Source organism: Sceloporus occidentalis, unplaced genomic scaffold (assembly GCF_023333645.1).
Source record: "Sceloporus occidentalis isolate IW3139 unplaced genomic scaffold, rSceOcc1.0.p SCAF_11, whole genome shotgun sequence".
Lineage (NCBI taxonomy): Eukaryota > Metazoa > Chordata > Lepidosauria > Squamata > Phrynosomatidae > Sceloporus > Sceloporus occidentalis.
The window spans coordinates 7,676,468-7,695,978 of NW_028316991.1; the positions used below are offsets into that span (position 1 = coordinate 7,676,468).

The 19,511-nt window shown below is 39.6% G+C and overlaps 1 protein-coding gene across 1 annotated transcript; it reads right to left on the bottom strand.

Moving 5' to 3' along the window:
• Nucleotides 1-320: 320 nt before the first annotated feature.
• LOC149305499 (uncharacterized) lies at nucleotides 321-19,511 on the bottom strand. Its single transcript, XM_089477538.1, has 10 exons — nucleotides 19,384-19,511; nucleotides 18,126-18,201; nucleotides 16,842-16,956; nucleotides 16,029-16,213; nucleotides 15,240-15,394; nucleotides 15,007-15,169; nucleotides 12,128-12,286; nucleotides 8,299-8,466; nucleotides 2,214-2,378; nucleotides 321-407 (listed from the first exon to the last, which is right to left on the bottom strand). Exons 1-10 carry the CDS (start codon nucleotides 19,509-19,511, stop codon nucleotides 321-323), a joined length of 1,401 nt encoding a protein of 466 aa, XP_089333664.1.

Genomic DNA, 19,511 nt, shown 5'->3' on the forward strand with positions numbered 1-19,511 from the left:
TGGCTGATGGCAGGAGAACGTTCCCTGCCTGACTGCATTGTGTCAGCTGTAAAGTTTGGTGGAGGAGGAATAATGGTCTGGGGCTGTTTCTCAGGGATTGGACCTCTTACTTCCAGTGAAGGGAAATCTTAATGCTTCAGCTAACAAGACATTTTGGACAAAGCTATGCTCCACCTTTGTGGGAAGAGTTTGGGGAAGTTTCTCTTCCAGCATGACTGCGCCTTTGTGTTTTCACATGTATTACTAATTCAGCCCCATAATAAAGAGGTTAGTAGGGATTCACCTAGACAACCCCAGAATAAAAGAGGTTAGTCCTGGATTTACCTATGTCCTGGAAAAATGGCCATGTGAGTGAGGGGGTCCTGGAAGCCTTCAGACAAATTAAACTGGCCACACTCAGCAGGGTCCTGGAACACAAGAGAAGGCAGGGGTGAGGGGTAGTTTTCATACATGCTCCTGGTGACGCGCAGGAGGAAGTCTAAGCTGTACTATCAGGGTGTGCATGCGCTGTGGACTGTGGAAATGACCCGCACCCCCTCACTGCAGAGTATGCAGATAGAATAGGGCAGGGACCTCGAGGTGCAGCCCGCGTGAGATCGGCAGCCAGGGATCACAAGAGCCCTGCTGCTTACCTGTGGGAGGGTCTTTTGTACTGCACAGAGGAAGTGGAACCCAGCAGGGTCACATGACTGTACGTGACATCACATGACTCTGCTCCAGTCCTGCTTCCTCTGTGCAGTAAAAGTGAACGCAGAGGGAGACCGCGCCCCTTGCTGAAGTCTGTGAGCAGCATCGAGAGAGGGTAAGGGGGTGGGGAGGTTGTTTGAATGAGTATGCGTGATTGAGGGAATGAATCTGTGAATGAATGAGTATATGAATGAATGAGTGTGTGTGTGATAGCATGGATGTGTAAGTGCTGGAACCTAGGCATGATGGGACTGTGATTGCTATTAGCAATCACACTCCTATCACGCCAAGTCAGCCAGTACATGCTGAAACCTAGCTACCTGTGTATTGATGCTACCAGCAGTATGGGGTCTGCACATCACTTACAGCCACCCTGTACCACCCTGTCAGCCACCCTGTACCATGTACTGGCTGACTTGGTATGATAGGAGTGTGATTGCTAACAGCAATTACTGGTTCCAGCATTTACTGGTTGCCTGGGTATGATAGCAATCACACTCCTATAATGCCAAGTCATATTGTTGAATTTTTTTGTCCAATTGTGGTGTGTTACTAAGTTTTATTAAAAGTGTGGGGGTTTTTTTTAATTATTATTTTTAAAGGCGGGGGGTGATTTTCGGTTTCGGCTAAGTGAACCCTGAATTTTCGGTTTTGTCCAAAATGTTCATTTTGGTGCATTTCTAGAATAATTTCATACAACTATTTCATTTTTTATTATCCTGAATCCTGAATTTGTAGTCACAAAACTTTCTAGGCCCAGAAATCAGTGAGAGGAAAAGTAAAGGTTTTGTGTCATTTACTTTATTTCAATCTGCATATCTTATTAAAAGTCATATTTTCTCACAATGACAATGACGTATACAATTCTGATGAAGTGGCCCACTGCAGAAAAAACTTGGACACCCCTGGAATAGGGTGAAGGACAGTCTGGGCCTCTAAAACCGAGAAGCATCATATCAAATATCATAACACTCAGCCAATGGTGGCACATTTTGCCTTCACCCTCTTTCCTCTTCACACCTTTTACTCTTCTTACCTCCTCTTTTGCTATCTGCTCTGCTTTTGCTCTTCCCTTTTTCCTCCCTCCTTCTCTTTACTTAACCAAACATTTTAGCTGTCACCACAGCAGGAGACGCAAAACCCATTAACACGGGTCCAGGAAACCTCTTGGGAAAAAGCGGCAACCCTACCGCAGCCTCCTTTCCATGGCTGCCGCCAAACGGGAGTAATAACACAATGGGGAGAAATAATCATGCAAATCCAGAGAACGCGATCACTATCAAAGACTGAAAGTATATATGTACATTTACATTATCTATTTGTCAAGATCATTTCCACGCTTGCCATAAAACACATCATTTATTTATATTTATATATATCCAATTTATATGAAAAATATTACATTAGTAAAAATTTTACCAACAGTATCCCAAACACAACACAGGATTACACGTGATTATAATTGTGCTTTAGATATGTTTTAGAGCATGTATGGCTGCAGGGACCGTTTACTTTAGAGTCATTACGTTGGCCAGATTGTGCACCCCCTGCGCGATGTTGGAGAGCTGCTGCCATGCTTGCCTTTGTGAGGATTCATTGAGATCTCTTTGAAGCTGTAGGCTGTTCATATCATAGCACAAGCTGTCCACGTGACCTTGCATGTGACCGATTTCATCTTTTCTGTCTGCGATCTAGGAAGAATAAAGACTCTTATCTTCTAAGAAAAGATCTCGTGTCTATAGGAGCTATAGGGTACATCGAAGAATGCGTCTTCCAAACAACTGAATTGCAGCGTGGGAGCAACAATTAGGAAGAGTCCCTAAGAAGCAGAGTGACCAGATGTTCCTATTTTCAGGGGACAGTCACCTAATTGACGCTCTTGCCCCTGGTTATTATTTGTGGCTGGGAATGTCTCCTGAAACCTTCCTAACACCTATTATATCTCAAAAAATGTTTTACTGCTTTAAATGGAAAGCAAATTTGTAGTGAAAGCATCATCAAAAACATACAAATCATGATAAATACTATATATGTATATATTACATGTGACATGTATTATTATAGTAGAATTATCTGCGCTCAGAGGAGGTTGTAAATCATTCCCTAGGATGCTTTGAAGTTTTAAGAATTTGGGCCACTTCCATAAGCGTTTTTATGTGTCTGTTGCAGTTCCACAAAATGCCACTAGGGTGTCTAGCATTAGGATTCTCTAGAAAACATACTGACTGGATCTGTTATCCAGTGCAAGAGGTACCCTGTGTATTAAGGGAGACCATGCATGTTCTATACGGACCCCGCGTGCTATTACAAAAATAAATAAAGCGTGCCAATTATTTGGCACATGGCGGCACATAGAACCAGCACTGTTTTTCTATACTTATAACCCTTCTGTAAGAAATTAATTTCAAATTTGAATTAAAATATTTCAATTTGGCGCATCTCACATTCTAAGAAATAAAGTAAAAAATACAGCTTCATTTTTAAATAATCATATATCCATAAATCTTCAAAATATTCATAATTTAATATAAATATGATTTAATATGAATTATTTGAAAAAAAAGGGAACAATTCATGGACATAGCGTGTGAGGCAGAGGAAGGAGTGTTATGGGTTGCAGGATTTAGTCTTGAAAATAGAAACATGGAGATAAGCCTGATGAAGGATGAAAAGAAAGGGTGGCTTGTATGTTGAGACCATGTTCGGCAGACCCCTTCCCCCATTGTCAAGCAGCTGCCCATGGATTACATAGAGGAAACTCGAAATTCAGGTTTGCCGACCGAATGCTTCCTCCGCCATATCTGGTTAAACCCCGAGGCTGCCTGCAACATCTGTTACCCAAATCTGAATACTCCAATAGACCATGCCTGGTCTGAAGGGTCCTTATCATGCAAAACACATTTTATGCTATCCCCTGTATAATAGTCTCATGTTTGCCTCATTTTGTCAGGTTTCCGAGTGGCATGACCTGAAATTAATTATTTTGAAGGTTCTGTTCAACATACTGAATCTACCAACATCATTCCTAGAACTGTTGAATTCCAAGCCTTCCCGGATATAAGTCATTAATCATGTACAATTGTGCCAATTAATAGGGTCAAATAATAAAATGGCAGATCCCCAATGTTTTTTTTACAGCGTTCGAGTGGAACAGCACCTTTACTCTGAGATATAAATGATATTGTTGTGATAGTTTGAGTGTATCAATGGCAGCTATGTTTTTAGCACAGAAAATTAAGCATGCAGAGAGATATAAAGCACTGAGTGCATGGATAGAAGAATAATTATACCGTAATATCGTTAGGATCATATTATCGGACGTTAATGATGTGTTTTGACACTCTACTCAGGAGAAGATGAGACGGGAGTGGGGGGGAAAGCGGGTAAACCAGGCAAGCACACGGAAATCAAAATAAGCCAGGTAAACGTACACAATGAAATTCCAGATTAACGGCATGACAATGGAGCCCCCCACCCAAGAAGCCGTCTCCAACTGTGCCCCAACACAACATGATAAGAAGCGGCAGACAGGGTCAGAGTTCAAACACAGCGCTCTGGAACAGCCTCTGGTGCTGCATATAGAGAAGAATTTCTGACGTTCAGTATATATTCTATATGAACAAAACGCATCTGTTTTTGAATGAAAGTGTAAGCATTTTATTAAAAAAAACAGGGGTTTTTTATAGTTTAATCGGGGAAAATGTATTTAGCTTTATCGGCCTAAATGTATTCCAATGGAGGATGAGACCCCCGAGGTCCTGAAAGCTTATTCGGCTTCATGCCTCTTTCTATGCTGGCCCGATATCATGTATCAAGTTTGACTAAAGACATCCACAATACTTGTCATGGACTCCGGTGCTCCTGTGCAAAATATGTCTATCAATCCTAAAGGCACTAAAAGGAACATTAGCAGATTACACACAATTACATAGGAGATGGGACCGATAACTGGCTTTTGGGGAAGAAAAGCAAGCTTATGATACACTGAAAAGCAGTATAATGCACCATCCTATTCCGCAGCGTTGTACAATGGGACATAAGAAGTGAGCAACAGGAACAAAAGTTATCCAGTATTTAACCCCTTCGTGACAAAGGCTGATTTTACTTTTTGCACCCTTCGTGACAATGGCTGTTTTAACATTTCTGCGCTGCTCGTGTTTAGCTGTAATTTTCTTCTTTCTCGTTTACTGAACCCACACACATTAGATATTGTTTTTTTCAGGACAAGAAGGGCTTTCTTTAGATGACATTGTTTTGATTGTATCGTATTATTTACTATTAAAAAAAGTATAAAATATGGTGAAAAATTTTGAAAAAAATGACTGTTTCTAACTTTTAGTTGAAAAATCTTTTACTCATCTATAAAAGGTAATAAAAAAAACCTGCTAAATAGATTCTACTATTTGTCCTGAGTTTAGAAATACCCAATGTTTTTATGTTTTTTTGCTTTTTTCTGCACGTTATGGAGCAACAAGTACAGGTAGCGTTTTGCTATTTCAAAGCCATTTTTTCCAAATCTGGTAATTCTTCCCTCCATGTGCCATTTCGGGTATCTTTGAAGCCGGCCAATGCAATTTACCCCATCAAGTCATATATTTTTGAAAACTAGACAGCCCAGGGTATTCCAAATGCTGGTATTTTAACCCTTTCCAAGCACTTATTCTACCATCAGCCTTTGTCAAACTTTATGGTAGTAATTTTTTTGCATTTGTTTTTTCACACACATTTTACTTTAGGTATAAATAAACAGGTTCTGGTATATGTCACTATCAAAAAACACCCCAATATGTGTTTAGCAACATCTCCTGAGTACAGCGATACCTCACATGAATGATTTTGCCTGGCTGTTTGGGGGCAAAAGGGCCACATTTGGGGCATGCACATTTTTCAATGTTGCACTTTGGCATTTGGGGATCCACTGCCCATGCCCTATTTGGTACATCTTTGAGCCGGGCCATTTCAGTGTGCCCAATAAAGCTATATATTTTTGAAAACTAGACACCCCAGGGTATTTCAAATGCTAGTATTTTAACTCTTTCCATGCACCATATCTACCACCAGTCTTTGTCAAACTTTGTGATAGTCATTTTTTTCCATTTGTTTTGTCACACACATTTTACTTCAGGTATGAATTAAAAAGTTCTCGTATATGTCACTATCACAAAACACCCCAATATGTGTTCAGCAACATCTCCTGAGCGCAGTGATACCCCACATGAATGATTTTGCCTGGCTGTTCGGGGGCAAAAGAGCCACATTTGGGGCATGCACATTTTTCAATGTTGAACTTTGGGGATCCACTGCCCATGCCCTATTTGGTACATCTTTGAGCCGGGCCATTTCAGTATGCCCAACAAAACCATATATTTTTGAAAACTAGACACCACAGGGTATTTTAAATGCTGGTATTTTAACTCTTTGCACGCACACATTTTACCACCAGCATTTTTTTAAAGTTTGCAGTAGTATTTTTGTGTGTGTATTTTTCCCACACACACCTACTTTATGTATGAATTTACAGCTCCTGGTATATGCCGCTGTCACACGACACCCCAATATGTGTTCAGCAACATCTCCTGAGTACAGTGATACCCCACATGCATGGGTTTGTCATTTTTGGGGGGAACTAAAAGGCCACATTTGGTACGTGTGCATTTTTCTAATTGGAAATTAGATGTGTGGCCATCCTTCCCCCCGTGTTAATTGGGACCTTGTTGAACCCGGCCAATTCAATTTACCCCATCAAATCATACATTTTTTAAAAGTAGACACCCCATGGGCATTTAATATGCCAGTATTTTAACTCTTTCCATGCGAGAATTGTTTTAAGCTAATATGCTAATTTTAGGACTTGCTCACAAAAATATATTTTTTATATATATTTATTTTTTTTGCCTTTTTTTTTTTATTTTTTTAACATTTTTTTTCAACTTGAAGGTTCCCCTGATAGTGACATCAGTGGGAAATTATTTTTACATTTTACTGTTTTTTTACTATTTTTTTTCTAATTATTATTAATTTTATTTTATTTTTAATTTATTTTTTCTAATCACACTGTGATTAGAAAGCTGAGCTCCATTGACTTGCATGGTTGAATGCAGTACCTATATTCAACCTGCAAGTGGAGCCAGAGTTCTCTAGAGGGTCTGGAGACCGTCTAGCGAACTTTTTAGACTTTATTGTTTCTTTATTGAATTTTCCCGGACCGCCGCCATCTTGCAGATGGCGAAGATCACCGGCAGCTGCGGCTGTGACCGCTCTCCGAAGCGGTCACAGCCCATCCAAAGGTAAGTGTTTGGTGTCGCTGGATGCCTCCTGATCGAGGCATTCCAGCGACACCATTTAAGTTTAGGAGGCGATCGTTGATCGCCTCCTAAACGCTTTTAAAACGGGCGTCCGCCGCCATACAAAGTATGGCGGATGTTGACGCCCCGGGGAGGGGCCAGAGATGGCCCCTTTGTGCCGAGGTCGAGGCATTACAGCAACGCCGTTTCGGTGCAGAAAGCGAAAATAGATCGCTTTCTGCACCCGTTTAATGACGTGCCGGTCCTGGCACGTCATTTGTCGTTATCGACATGAATTTCCGTGACGTGCCCGGACCGGCAATTGTCATCAAGGGGTTAAAGAGGAACGAGCGTACGATATGAGAACATAATGTTGGTAAATAATTGGTAAGACTCACCTTGAATACGCAGTAGAATTCTGAGCACAATTTAGAAAAGACATAAAGGAACTGAGAAAGGTTTAGAGACAGCATCAGAATTAATGAAAGAAATGGAAGATCACAGCTATGAAGACAGACCTTATTTCAACTTGGATAATAAACATATATATTTAAGGGCAAAAACAAAGACCCGTCAGGAGATCTGGTGCTGGTCCTCAATCATGCAGCAGCCCATGCAAGAAGCTCCTCGGCCCCCTCCTCAAATCTTTTTAGTTATTTAGAATGCCCTTGTAGGCGTCCCAAGCAGCAGACAGACCCACATGTACAGGGGACATTTTCTGCAGTGACAGCAGGTGGCCCATAAAGCTCCCGAGTCTCCTGGTGCTAGGACTAGACATGATCTGTCCATCCATAGAACTTTCCAGCACAGGGGCATCTTCTAAGGTTGGAGGTTCTACCAAGCGAAGTGATGCCTTTCTAGTGAAGAGGCATATAGGGTTATAACAATTCAACTAGAACTCAGGGACTGTTGATCCAGGGAAACTCTGATCACTTTTGATGACAGATAACAGAAAAAGTCAAAAACACATTATTAGTTGTAGTATTGTGGCACGGCCAAAATTGGACAGGACTCACTACACATGGGGTTTGGCCAAGGGGCTAATGAGGCATAGACAAAATGTGTCCAGAACCTGGGAAGGTCATCACTTAGGTGCGGCTATTTGGCCTATGCTTATGACTTATGGGAAAGCCGTCCCTGTTTACACACAGCTATACCCACAGGGACGTTCTTGTGCTAATACAGAGATAATGCTAAACCTGCTATAGATAGGGCAAAACAGCTTCCGTATTACCTGCAGTATAGAAGAATTCGGCACTACCTTGATTGGGCAGCACAAGCCATCTGCGGCTTTGTCCGAAAATGGGTTAAATATCAGGTTATATACCTGCTTATGCAGCTGAGAGATGTGCTCCACCAAACTGGCCTTCTCCATGCGCAGCTGGGAGTTTTCCAGCTTAACACTTGAGAGCTTATTCTCTAAATCTGTCAGCTGGCTCCGAAGGGAACTTCCATTCAGCTCCACAGACTTCCTTCCTTGTTGTACATGCAGCATCTATTGACACAATAATCACATTAAACCTCCATTCATTAGCCTTGGCAAAGAGAACTTCAATCCCCTTCAGTGTTGTAAGAGGGCAGAGTCGTGGAGCTAAATCACTTCCAACACTAAGGGAGTTAATTGTAAATTCATTATCCAGAATAAATCAGCATATGTAGGCTTCACTGCACCAAATCAAAATCCCTCTATTTTCATTCATATAGCAACAGAACATAAAAGCACGGACATGCTTAGTTATCCAGGCCCAGAAATAAAATGTTACACTTTACTGTATTCATTGGGGGTTAAAAGTGAATAAGTGGTCTTCTTACAGAGATCAATGAAATTACTTCGGTGAAAGGACCAATTTTGAAAATATATCTTTCCATATTCATGGCATTTGATGTATGAAAATCATCATACAGTTATACCTTTTGTATATTTGCAAATAATATGGTGGGCTCAAAATACTAATTCCCATCCGTTCTGTAATGAACCTATTTTGTGATCTTTTATACAGTATTATTTATCATATTTTCACCACAGCTTTATTACATCACGCTGACCATTCACACCACCCATGCTTTTTATTATATCCCTATTTACATCATTTTATTATTATTATTATTATCTTTTATTTATATAGCTCCAACAATATAAGCAGCACTTAATACAATACACATATTCAATGGGATATGACAAGACGAGAATTGACAGACTAAGACAAAGCGATACATTAGGTGGAGAGAGCCCTGCTCTTCCCCCCATGCTATCCCCCTTTTTAGCTCCTTAAATCTTATCATATCTTCTCGGTTGTCAGTCTTATGGCCTCCCATCAGTCACTTGGCTTCCAGCCTTCAAGTCCCTTTCTTACCAAATCCCGTACTGGCTTTCAGAAAAGCCTCTGTGTTTCACCAAATACACCAGTCGTAAAACTAACTGGCTTAAAATCATACAAAATTTTCTCAAAACCAGGGTTTTCGATGATTGTGGTGCCAATGATAATGGGTAGGCAATGTCCAGATCAATACAGTAATTATCTCTAGAGCATAACAAGTGTTTTAACCCCTTCGTGACAAAGGCTGATTCTATTTTTTGTACCCTTCGTGACAATGGCTGTTTTATCGTTTCTGCGGTGTTTGTGTTTAGCTGTAATTTTCTCTTAACCCATTTACTAAACCCACACAAGTTATATATAGTTTTTTTCAGGACAAGAAGGGCTTTCTTCAGACACCATAATTTTTTATATATGATGTAATTTTCTATAATAAAAATAATAAAATATGACGAAAAATTGAAAAAAAAAAAAAATTTCTCACTTTTATTTGAAAAATCTTTTATTCATCATAAAAAACTACTGAAAAAACCTGCTAAATAGATTCTACTATTTGTCCCGAGTTTAGAAATACCCAATGTTTTTATGTTTTTTTGCTTTCTTCTACACGTTATGGGGCAATAAGTACAGGTAGCGTTTTGCTATTTCAAAACCATTTTTCTCTGAATCTGGTAATTCTGTCTCTATGTGGTATTTGGGGCATCTTTGAAGCCAGCAAATTAAATTTACCCCACCAAACCATATATTTTTGAAAACTAGACACCCCAGGGTATTTTAGATGCTGATAGTTTAACCCTTTCCATGCACTAATCCTACCACCAACCCTTGTCAAAGTTTGTGATAGTAATTGTTTTTGCTGTTTTTTAAACATACTTTGTACTTCAGGTGTAAAATTACAGCTCCTGGTATATGTCACTGTCACACAACACGATATGTGTTCAGCAACATCTCCTGAGTACATTGATACCCCACATGCATGGGTTTGTCAGATTGTTTGGGGGCAAAAGGGCCAAATTTGGAACATGCCTCCTCAGCCGTATACCGCTGCATGGCAACAATTGCAGCAAAAATAGTAGGGAAGGAAAGGGTTAATGGCTCTAATAAAAAAAATTAAAAAAACCCTAAAAAAAAGTACAAAAAAAAATAAAAAGTAAAAAAAAATGTAAAAAAAAAGAACCCCAAAAACAATTGCCACTATGCAAGATCACTGTTTATGCAGTGATCAATGGCAATGAAGGGGTTAATATTAAATGGGTGGCTCTTATAAGAGCCTTTGGATCAATAATAATATATATTATTGAGAATACCTAAAAACACACTGATCTGTCTCTCTCCCTCACTAGAAGCAAGTGAAGGAGGGAGGCAGATCCAATACTGATCAAAGGCAATGTTTAGAAAACATTGCCTTTGATTTATCAGATCATGATCACTCTTATGAGTGATCTGACCACTAGGGGTGTTATTCACTGGATGTCCATGACATCCAGCAACACCCCCCCCCCCGATGATGACAGCAGGCTCCGCCCCCGGCTTGATGGGCGCCGCCATCTTGAAACACCGCATGTGTTTCGAAGACGCCGGCACCGGGAAGGTAAGTTGAGCATTTAGGAAGCGATCGCGAGTCGCTTCCTTTGCTAAACAGGTGTTGCAAAGATGCCTCGATACTGAGGCATCTTAGCAACACCAGCTAAGCAAAGGAAGCGACTCGCGATCGCTTCCTAAACCCGTTTTTCGGCGGCGGGCGCCGCCATGTTTGAAAGACGTGCAGTCTTTCAAACATGTTTTTTTATTTGCTCCTAGGAGCGATCGGGGGGGGCCGGGAATGTTTTTTTTGGTGTTGCTCAATGCCTCGATGTCGAGGCATTAGAGCAACACCGTTTGAGTGAAAAAATCGATCACGGATCGATTTTTTCACCCGTTTAAAGACGTGCCGGTCCTGGCACGTCAATTGTCATAATCGTCACGATTTTCGGTGACGTGCCCGGACCGGCAATTGTCATCAAGGGGTTAATCTAACAGCAGCTGGAGTACACTGTAGCCCGATCCCCCGATATGCGTCCCATGTCACAAACTCGATCCCTCGATATGCGTCCCATGTCACAAACTCGATCCCTCGATATGCGTCCCATGTCACAAACTCGATCCCTCGATATGCTTCCCATGTCACAAACTCATCATTTGTTCATGCTGAGTCGGCACAGGTCAAGCCTACTACATCTGTGATGTCAGCCATACTGAGCATGGTCCCAAACATGTCTACGAACCGGCATCATTAATAATATACATTTTTAACAAATGATCATTAAAATAAAGGAAAGTTGTGGGTGTGATCTCTTGACATGTTCTCCAAGACATCACGGCACAATCGTGATACAAATAACTGTATATTTTTAATCATATTACCAAAGGGATCACAGATTAATATTCAGTGGGAAGATACAGTATTCCCTTAGATCAATTTATCTTGTTGGACTAATTGGTGGTTAAAATAATCTCTTTCCTACACTATCAATTAATGACTGATCTAGCCATGTCCTTTTTTTGCAGAGCAGTACACTGTCCTTGAATTCTGTGGTTTTACATATCAAGACATAACAATCATATGTTCCATAGCAGGTCTAAAAATGGCTTCTCCCTTTTGGCTTTATTTTTTTTAATAACTCATGACACAGTGTAATATGTCATGTGTCGTCGTTCATCTGAGGTTGTAATTACTTATTTTTCTTTAAAAAGATGATTGTTATTATGTCCTCATATGTAAAACCATAGACTTCAGGGTGTACTTTCTTTTATACACAACTGTATTTAACATGATTATAACGTGATTATAACATGTGCTACCTGGTCCTGTGCTGCAGACACTTTCTCCTTTTCATCTTGTACCAGTCGTTTCAGGTGTGAAAGCAGCAGTTCCAGCTGCCTCTCTTTTTCCTTCCCAGCTGTCAGTTCAGAAATCCTTTTCGTACGTTTTATACTTTCATCTTCTCTAAGCTGCTGCTCCTTCGGGGTAAAATATGTATAGATGTTATACATAACCCAGAACCGCCGGCACATACGTGATACATGTAGCACGTTGTGCCATGTGAAACGAGTATTAGAACCGAATACAACCCTGATGGCAATGTCAGCTATCAAAACTTCCCATCTTTTCAACATTAACCCCCTTTCATAAAAATAATTATTTGTTAAAATTGTTAGAATCATATAAAGGATATTGGGCCATCATAGATACAATTTGAGGAGCCTGTTAGCAGCTCACCTGATAGAACCCACCTGTGCGGAAGATGTTGCAGAGACCCCATGAGATGTTACTGTTTTTACTCCCTACGTCCCACCTTTTGTGTCTTTCTCCCCCTAGACACCCCCCCCCCATTGCATCTTTTGTTTTTTAGGACAATAACACCTGGGGTATAGCGGCAGAGGATTCTAGAGGAATACAGTCTATGACTTTTTACACATGAGTTCTTAACCAATAAGAATTGGCAAATGACTGGAGGGGGGGGTAAATGGGCAATGCATAAAGTGGGGTATAGGGGGGAGATATTGCAGTATCCCCCACGCACTTTCAAAGGGGGTACCATGTCAATGTTAAAGGGAACTCTCTTTGCATTAAATTGATGGCTGGAGTGAACCTTAAATTAAAAAAAATCTGGTTGCTTTTCTATTTTGATGCTAAAAAGTGATTTTTTATTATCTATCAGTCAATCTTTTATATAAGAGTGTAAGCAGTAACTGTGCAACTTTGATTAAACCAACCCCCTTGCTCTCTTTCGGTGATCCCCTTATTGGCTAACGGATTTATAGTGGATTGCAAGCTTTCCAGACTATTCCCGCCAGGTGTCTCCTCGCAGGTGCCAATTACGATTCACCAGTTCAGTATAGATATAATTACCGGTCTCTGAGGACACAGCTATCCGGTTACAGGTCAGCTTGCATTATAATAGCTGATTCCACCCAGTCCTCATTTTACCTCCATTAATTAACACCTCTACCGGGCGACGGAGGCGAGATTTCTATCCCACTCCCAGAAGTTTTTCTAGGGGTTTATGGGTTCTCTTTATTTTTGTATGTATTTTTTTGGCTCAGTTTTGATGCTTTGGATCAGAAAAGGGCAAAGAAACATCACCAGCATCTACAGTGATCTTTAATAACATTAACCCAACAAATCTTAAATAAATAGATAAATATTAGTGAAATACCAATCCAATTCTTAAAACCTGAACATTACCTTCCAGGGGAAATTCCAGCTGTACAGCGCTGTGGAATATGTTGTCGCTATACAAATTAATAATTATCATTCTCAATATAAAATGATATCACTTGTATAAAACGTTAAAATGATTTTTTTTTTTATGTGCATCAGCGTTAAGCGTCTTACATCTTATAATAGAGCGCCGGCATATTCCGAAGAGCTCTGATCATGGAGAGAGAAAATTAACAATAGCATTAAATCTGACAACATACAATATTGGGATTTAATTTATCTATAAATCCCCCTCTCCGTTTATCCTTGGAAGGGAGCGTTAAGCCATCATTGTAGGAAGCATGTGCCGCTACAAAGAGACGCGTACAATGGCACATTGACTAGGAGACAGGCGGTGCGCTCGGACTCCGGGGTAAAGACAACACACTTGTTGCAATAACAGACACCGTCAGTCGGGCGATCCGCCGGGTGGTTAGCACTTGTATAGCTCATCCAGCTCGATTACTGGCACTGCCCAAAACAACATAAATAAACCAGGGGCGTGAGAATGGGAACGTACACAAAAGACACACCAATCTATTGTGCTATAGCAGGGCAGAAAGTGCTTTGCGCTGGAGCATCAGATAAAGGGTGTCTGGAGATTCCCATCTATAGTACGGTAATTAAGGGTGTTTTTGTATAGAATTTTTTTTATTTTACTAATTACAAAAGGGTTTGTACCGTGTTAGCCGTTGAGAAAACAGTATAGTTAAAATGATCCCAATAAACGGTATCATTTGAACTATACTTTTTTTCTAATTACGTGGATGTACTTGGGAGATAAAATATTTTGTGTTCTTAAGCTAGCTGGCCTAGTAAAAGAAAATGAAATCTATGATCCGTATTTATTACTGCGGGACCGTGCTGTATTTTGTAATTGTTTTTCCAGCCATGACTGATATACAGTGATGCTTTGAATTATTTTGGAGGGCTGAAGAGCCTTAAGGACTATTATCTTTGTTTATCTTTATAGGATTACTAGCTCTGCACTATGTACTGGTTAGGAATTTTCTGACCGCGTTACTATTTAAAGGGACACCCCAGATGTCGCTCCTGCAAAGCAAATTGCTCGGGGGTGTATTGAGAAAACGCATTCGGGTCTGATAAGTCTTTAAAAGGGGAAAAAATGGTAATTTAAAGGTGACACTCGTACATTAAACGCATATAATGGTTGGAATGTCCATTTAAGAAAAGTATGCATCACATCTCTTTTTAAACTTATTTCTGGTGGTTGTTGGGTATAAAGACATGATCTCTCTCTATTTAAATAAGAGATTGTACTTACTAAACTGTAAATTGGTCTCAATAGATTAGATGTGATTTTTGGGAATTTGGGAGTATACTGGTTACTATATTATATAGATTATATATATATATATATATATATATATATATATATATATATATATATATATGTATATTCTCAGTATATATATTCAACAAAAATGAAAAAAAGTTTAGATGAGATTAATAATACCCTTTCAAGTTGTTTGGTTGCTTCCAGTACACGGGACTGCAAGACACCATTCTCTTTGGTGAGACGGGCACAGTCTTCTGCCATTTTGTTTCTTAAATATTTATCTTCATCTGCAGACATCTGCTTTTCTCTCAGCTGATATCTTAGTTTTTCTGCTTCTTTCCTGCAAGGAAACAAACAAATTAAGAAAAATACATAGAGGAGGTCTGATCTCCGATTGATTGTGCACGTACCGGAGCTCAGAGGCGATCTGCTCGTGGACGGACTGACTCGTTGTTAGGTATTGTTCTTCGAGCTGATGTAAGGCTGTCTGCATCCTTAGCAAATCTGACCTCTTTTCTACAAGTTGGGCTTCTGCACGTTCATGTTGCTTTATTTGCTCCTGAAGCTAAATATAAAATATTGCACACACTGAATATGGTATTCAACAAGGTATGTTGTTTATTATGATGTAGTAGCGATATTAGGTCACTGGACAATTAGAAATAAGTAATATATATAATGTGTGTGTATATATACATATATATATATATATATATATATATATATATATACTTAATAAAAGTATTAAAGAGTAATTAACTCTAACTGTGCAGTCTCCACTTTTTTCTGGGCTTATTTGAAAGGATGTCTCCAAGGTTCTAGGTAACTCATCTATGACAATATTCCTGTTCTGCTGAGTGCTGCCATCTACTGATGGTTGTTGGAAGTGCAGCATTTCTTCCATTACCTCGATTTCTGTTTGAATGACTAAGAATTAAAACGCATTTATTTATATAGCGCCAGCAGATTCCGTAGCCCTTTACAATCAGAGTCGGTAGGATTAATTTAAATTCACACACAATAACAAACTGGAACAAAAGGAGAAGGAAGCCCTGCTCTTGTGAGCTTACAATCTAGTCAATCTTATCTAGAATGAGTGTAAACCTAGTCTCACATAACTGTTATGTGAATTATTAATGAATAGTGAATGATTAACATTGCTATTGACCGTTAAGTGAAAGAAAGACAGCCCAACGTACCTGGGTTTGCAGGAGGGCACTCTCCCTGTGCTTCTCCTTCACTCTTTGGATAGTGTTGTGTAGTTCACAATTGATATTCTTTTGTTCTTCCTCTTTGTGGGCAATATCTTGAGTCGATATACCTGCAAGCTTCTTCAGCTGGGTGACATCCTCCACTAGGATCTGCTTCTCTTGCATTTTGGAATCTGTGAATCAAGCAGCACTAGTGGCACGTTCAGTACACATGGGGGGCGAAGACTGGAGGAGCCTTGGCTGCCCATGGCCCTGTCGCCGGTTCACCGTTCTTCCTTCCTTGGACCACTTTTTATAGGAACACCCCACAAGAGCTGTCCACAGACATAATACCTGCTGCCAGTGTGCTCCACTCACTCCACATACATACACCATACCTCCCAAGCGCCCCAATTTAGTGGGCAGTGGGGATCATGGGCTAGTAGGGGAGATCTTCCCTGACCGGCCAAGGGAGCTATAAAATCAATGGAGGTCTATGCTGTTGCCGCATGGACCTCAATTGTAGCTCCTATGTGGCCAACTTGCGATGCGGAGCAGAAACTGTTAATAATGAAGCAATGTACTGAAATATTAGCATACTGATACTGAAAATCTATATTTTTCATGATCAGTTTTAAATAAATTGAGAAATCTTTAAACTATTATATTATAATAAAGATATATTTAAATCCACACAAATATATTTCCTGCTAAACGCTGTGTTTATTATTTAAAGATAGAGCTGTATCGTCTGGCCGAGGCAAATTGCTTCTTTGATGTTTACGGCAGGCTGGCTTTCTCCAGTCTGTACGATCTCATTACCTGACACATCTCGCAGGTGTCTGCGCAGAGACTCAGTCTCTTCTTTCACGGCACTGATCGAGGCTTCTTTCATCGCCAGATCCATCTGTACGCTGCTTATCCGAGACTGCAACTCCTGAAAGTTTAGATGAGATTAATAATACCCTTTCAAGTTGTTTGGTTGCTTCCAGTTCACAAGACTGCAAGACACCATTCTCTCCAAGCTACATTTAAAAGGGGAAATGTCATGGAAATAACTCAAATTACATTATTATTTCAAATAATATATTTGTTGCCCCTTATTGATAATCGTACTATAGCTTGGATTTTTCTACTTCTACCCCGAACATATATAAGCCATATACGGAAAAAAAGTTAAAACTATACCCTTGGCTTAAACATGAATTCCATATATTAACAGGCTTCTATGAGTTATGGTGACTATACAAAATATTATAATATATATTGTAAAGCAAACATTTACTATAAATGCATTGATTGAAATGAAATGGGCAAGCTATAGGAAGCTCTGAAACACAAAAGAGAGAGAAGAGGAAAGAGGGATTTGCAGTTGAATATATTGGAGCGAATTTCCCTTGGGAGAATATTTTATTGGTTCATGAATAGACAGTAAGTGTGTATGTTCATTGCAGTAATACACTTATTGTTACAGAGATTTTTATAGTTAATAAAGTAATGGAATTAAAACACACAGGAGATAAGTCTCTCCTGAAGGCAACACAATGGACCAAACCACCTTTGAAGTTTTTTTTGACATTCCGGATGGGCCGAATAACTCTTATCAGCCTTATAATTGTGTGATTCCATGTGAAGTGCTAAGTACCATGGACAGCAACACAAAGACCTGCGTCACCGGTCGACATTTTCTCTGTATTGCGGTTACGTGTATTAAGGCTTTCATCTACTGCTCAAAAAACTCTGAATTGATTTTGTAAAATATACAGCAAATAATAGAAAAATACTACAGGTTTAAGGGGTTTGGGGGCAATGTAGGTTTTTTGTTATACGTGTTTACTTGTAGTACAAGAGGAATCAGCAATCATAACCATAGGGAAGAAACGAGGGGCAGAACTAATCATTCAGATCCTGAGATCCCTATTGTATACATATTAGGTGGCTTCTTCATACATATATCTTGCTTATTTTAATCTGCAAACAGTTCTAAAATACACTGTATGTCAACGTATCCAACAATGTCTTACTCTTTTACATCCATGACTCAAATGAACAACTTCACAATAGATAATACCATAACATACAATCTTTCGTTGAAATAATACCCACTTTCATTTCAGTTATCATCTGTTCCCCTTCCAAGGTCAGTTTTGGCTGAGTGCTTGCAGCTTTTCGTGCCTGGTTTCTTGTGCCATTGTTTAGTTAAGGGAGATTAATATTTTATTTAGTATTGATTCATACCATTGATAATAATGAGGTTTTAGTCTATTGTGACGAGCGCAGAAAGTCTGGAATACCATTATACTGTGACAAGGAAGCGTTTATACAGCATGTTAGAAATGTTCCAGTAGACAGGCTGTCGAGACCAAGACCTGCTGGCAATTACTGGTTAATTGATGGTCAGATAATAAAGATACCATCATGTTCTATTGAGAGATTGGACACTGGTGGCTGCACACATGGGCGCCAACCATAAATGTAAACCGATATCATTTTGACAGCTGACAGTATACTCCTATGCATTCAAAAAAGGGGCGAAGAGTCAAGTTTTCCATTGCCTGTCTTCCATGTCACTTGACTTCATCACATTTGAACAGTTAACACCTTTAAGTCAAACTCAGATGGCTGAATGAAGAACGGTCTACTGACGTGCAACGCTCTCCAAGGGTCGTGCATTGGAAGGATATTCCGACTGCAGATGAGAGGTATAATAAAACAGGACTTCTATGTTTTATTCATACATCCATTTTTTAAGTTTGTCACTTGGAAATCCTATTTGGACCAACTACTCATTAAGTGATAGGTTTGTGTAGTGGCTAAAACCAAATGTTATTTTCTCATCCTCCTGCTCAGGACGTTTAATAATTTAGTGCCCAAAAAAGATCAGATTTCCCATTAAAAAGTAGGGGCATGGCTCTAGAGACCATAAAGAGGGACCCCAACCAGCTGTTGTGGTATTACACCCATGTTCCCATCACCATTACTCAGAATCTTTTAGACAGACCAAACATGGGCTACTACAGACAGGGTGGGCAACATAACATTGATGGCTACTGTTAGACTACATAAAATGTAGTTATAGAGCACGAGCTGATTCTATAGAGCTGTTACGATATAGATATATAGATATATAGATTAAAACCCATAACGGTATTCTGCAGGAGATGTGTCTGAATTTGGGCTTTGAAATGTAATCTCTTTCTTCTCACAAATCCATTCAGATATCTTCATATGTATCACATAAGCAGACTTCAGACTCCTAGGTAATGTTGTAGTCGATACACAATAATGTATAAGTACATTGCTGATATACAGATTAATAATGCTCGGTAAGAAAATAGCAAACACTGAAACACAAGTCAGTTACTCCGAAGCACCCAGACCCGTGCCATTCCTTGGTAAAGGATATAAAAATGTTGTCTCCAGTTCCAGAAGTTCGACTTGTTTGCGAAGATTTTTTATATACTCTGTTTCAATTAATGCAAACGGATCCAT